This window comes from Diceros bicornis, chromosome 14 (genome assembly GCF_020826845.1).
Source record: "Diceros bicornis minor isolate mBicDic1 chromosome 14, mDicBic1.mat.cur, whole genome shotgun sequence".
NCBI classification, from domain to species: Eukaryota; Metazoa; Chordata; class Mammalia; order Perissodactyla; family Rhinocerotidae; genus Diceros; species Diceros bicornis.
Window position 1 is genome coordinate 38,644,325 of NC_080753.1, and position 3,639 is coordinate 38,647,963.

The following is a 3,639-nucleotide window of genomic DNA, read 5'->3' on the forward strand; positions in this document are numbered from 1 at the left end:
TCATGGTGGGCATGTGACCTAAGCTAACCCAATTAGAGTGAATCTCAGGGTTCTTGTTTGGAATGTCAGGACAGAAATGTTCTTTCTCTCTTCAAAGGTGGGTCAGGAAATATATAACCAAACTCAGGAGCTTTGGCAGCCCTTTTGTTATTTAAGGGAAACCAGCCTGAGGAGGAAAATGAACTATAGAGAAGAAAGAAGCCAAAGTCATGTTAAAGCCATGCAGGAAACCCATCTCCTGCTGGACTCTTCAGTTATGGGAGCCAGCAAATCTCCTCTATTTTTTAACTCAGTTTGTTAACTGCAACCAGAAGGATACATTCAACTGGATCCTTTGTTCTTTCTAGGGTTCTTCTGGTCCTCCCTGGGGCAAATGATGTCTCCATGAGGCAACGAAGCCCTCCAAGAGAGAAAAAAGTCAGGGCTACAGGAAAACAACCTTCAGGTTAATAGCTCCAACCTTAATCCTGCAATACACATGCTTGTATATACACACAACTTATGGTGAGATACAGAAAACACCAAAAAGAGATTTCTTTGGGGAGAAGGAGCAGGGACTGGGGTGAAAGACTCACATTTTACTCACTATCTTACTGTAGCGTTTGAATATTTTTTAAACTATGTGCACATATTACTTTTTTAAGTTAAAAATAAAAAATAACTTGCTAAAGAGAGCTCAAAAAGCAGCTTTCTCTTGAGGGACTTACTAACATAGGTACAGTAGCAACATAGTGTTTCAATATTATTTTGCTCATATAAAGTTGTTGTTGTTAAAAGTCCTGCTGTAGAACAAAAAGTCCTTAGTTGTCATCTTTCCCTTTTGTCTTTCTGTACACCATCTCTCGGAAACTGGCTAAAATCTTATTCTCTCTCTTCCGTCTCTCCTCTTGGTTAAAGGATGCAAGGGCTCTCTTCTCATCAGCACTGTAGATCTGGTTCTCTTTACGCAGTCGCACAGCCTCCATTCTGCGATGCCTGCTACCACTCATAACATAACCTGAGCATTCAAATGAAGCAATCTCTTCACTTGTCAGCCCAATTTCACCTCTTCGTGGGATACGCTTTCCAGCTTTTACATACTCAGCCATAGCTGCACCTTCCCCTGGGAGTAGAGCATGGCCATAGTTCAAAGGTTTCTCATCTTGAGAGGTGTGTATTATAGGTGCTTCTGGACCTATTAGATCCATGGTATCTGCAATCCTTGGCTGCTCCCCTTCTGAATCCTTATAGCTTGAGTCACTGGATTCTTTTTTAGTCTTCTTATTCTTCTTTTTCTTGGGGTTTTTTGCTCTGTGTTTCTTTTTCTTTTCTTTCTTCTTGGCTTTTTTGACTCTCTTTTTATTATCATCAGAGCCAGAATTAGTGTCCGAGTCTGAATTACTGTCACTATTACCAGAATATTTCCTATGTTTTCTTTTGGACTTTTTCTTTCTTTTTTTCTTGTTTTTGGAACGACCGGTCTTCTTTTTCCTTTTTTCTTCAGAGCCGGAATCTGAACTGCTGCTCTTCTGAGTCTTGACTTCTTCATCCTCAGCTGGGCTGTATTCGTCAGAATCAGGCTCAGGAAACTTCGGAGACAGCCCCCACACCTCGGGAGCTCCCACCTCCCCGATCCTTTCTCTCGCTCTCAGCCGCCTCTGCCGAAAGCTCTCCTCCTTGTCCTTCTGGTAGTCTTCCGCCCACTGCCGGGCGCCCGCATAGTGGTGGTGGTAGTGGTGGTGGTGGTAACGGTATCCGCCGTAGTGGATTGCAGAGGATGAGAAGGCGGAGTTGCGGAGCCCGAGGGGCCGCTCCCGAGACCCCGGGCGGCTAAGGGGGTGAGGAGCGCCGGCGCCCGCCGCGCCCCACCGAGGCCGGAGGCCCTCGCGGCCGCGGGAGGGAGAGCGGGAACAGCCGCCCCCAGGGCAGCGCCTGGCCGGCCCGGAAGGCGGGCTCCCGGACGAGCTGCGTCGCCACCGCCGAGATCCCCGGGTGTCCTCGGCATAACAGGACAGTGATGTTGGCGCCATGAGGCGCGCTTTCGCCGTGGACCAACTGCTCAGTGCGGGGCCGTTACTACAGAGACCACGGCAGGCCCACGACTCCCGGCCACGCAGGCGCGCTAGCGACGCTCCGCGCGCGGCTTCCGCTTCCGGCCCGTTGTCAGGGAGGACCCAACCCCCGCGTGGGCCACGAGGAGGCTTCTTGTCGCCAGTGGGTGAAGGGGCGTGGTCGCCTGGGTTTTTGGGCTTTACATTCCCCAACCTGAGCCCTCTGGGAACGTGAAAAGAGGAATTTGTGATAGGGGCTCAAGACAAGGTTGACATAAGGGAAGCCATATTGTAGAAAAGAAACCCTACTGTAACTTGGAATGACCACTGACAAACTAACCCAGCTGGATCTGCACCCTCCAGGAGATCTAACTGCTCTGTAGATTTTAGGACCTCTGCTTGTGCATGTACCTCCCAGCTGTGATAAGATGATAACTTTGTTCTTTTGAGTTCCTTAGGAATGTGATGACCCCCAGAGAGTCTATGCTGACAGCTGTCATCAAGGAAAACTGAAAGATCTGGTGTGGCACCCCCAGTCTGTAACACTAGAACGTCAAAATTCCTAACCCCCTCCCGATTAACCCACTGACCTATGTAACTGCTGACAGATTTTGTGCCCCTCTAAAATGGCTCTTTTGGACATTAGTTGGCCATCTTCCCTCTTGCTAGCAAGCTGTAATAAAATGCCCCTTCCCTGCTACCATCTTGCCTCTTGACGCTTGGCTTTTGTCTCTTGGTGAGCAGATCATGCCCTTTGTGTGGTAGCACTGACATCAATGAATCCCTGTACTGTTCAAACATTCCCTTTTCTACTTGGTTATTTAACTCTCTTGATACTTACCCTTCACTCCTCCCATTTTCACTTCCGCCCTCTTTATCTTTACCTCTCGGTAGAGGTTCCCTGCTTCCCACACTCCTCTTGTTTATTCCTTAGAAAGGAGATTATCCACCATCTCCATAACAGAAATACATTTATTCATAACTTCCAAACCCCGCTTGTTCCTACTGGAAGCAAGAACTAGAATTTGTTTTGGAATCAAGGTTTGAGCTCAGTCTCTGAGCCAAGTGAGGGCCAGAATCGTGATTTTAATTCTTAAGTTCCCAGACTTTTCTACCCCAGAAACACAGAGAAGCATTCAACTCAGTCTTATCTAGTTACCTCAGAAACTTCGTGGTTCGGGAACCACTTTCTGCACACACTTTGTTCACTCCGTGAAAAGGCAAACCTTTCATGCAAGATCATTTTCCCCTGATCTTAAAATGTACATAGGCATTACCATCACGTGGGTTCTCTTTAGTTAAATTGACCTGCTCAGTTAGTTGACAGACTTGGAAAGTGACGAGAAAGCTAACTCAGAACTTAGAAATGGTGCTTTCCTGATGCTAGGACTCTAAACAATGAAAAGGGGAAATTAAATTGAATAGGACCAAATTAAATCATTTGATATAAGTAGAATTTTAGTAATGTGATTGAAGGACATAAGGACTGGCATGGTTTCCTGCCATAAACCATGCTAAATTAGGAACTGGCAAATAGGAGGGAGTATTATAAGTGAATAGTCACATGTATAGTGAAAATATCACAATGGATGTAGGATTAGAGATTCTA

The 3,639-nt window shown here is 46.6% G+C and overlaps 1 protein-coding gene across 1 annotated transcript; it reads right to left on the minus strand.

Annotated features, from left to right (window-relative positions):
* Positions 1-352: 352 nt before the first annotated feature.
* NKAPL (NFKB activating protein like) lies at positions 353-2,009 on the minus strand. The gene has a single exon (XM_058554990.1). The coding sequence runs from the start codon at positions 2,007-2,009 to the stop codon at positions 801-803; it is 1,209 nt and encodes a 402-aa protein (XP_058410973.1). The 3' UTR covers positions 353-800.
* Positions 2,010-3,639: the final 1,630 nt, after the last annotated feature.

Excerpts from the sequence above, each read along its gene's own strand:
- NKAPL (XM_058554990.1), bottom strand. The coding sequence starts at position 2,009 with ATGGCGCCAACATCACTGTCCTGTTATGCCGAGGACACCCGGGGATCT.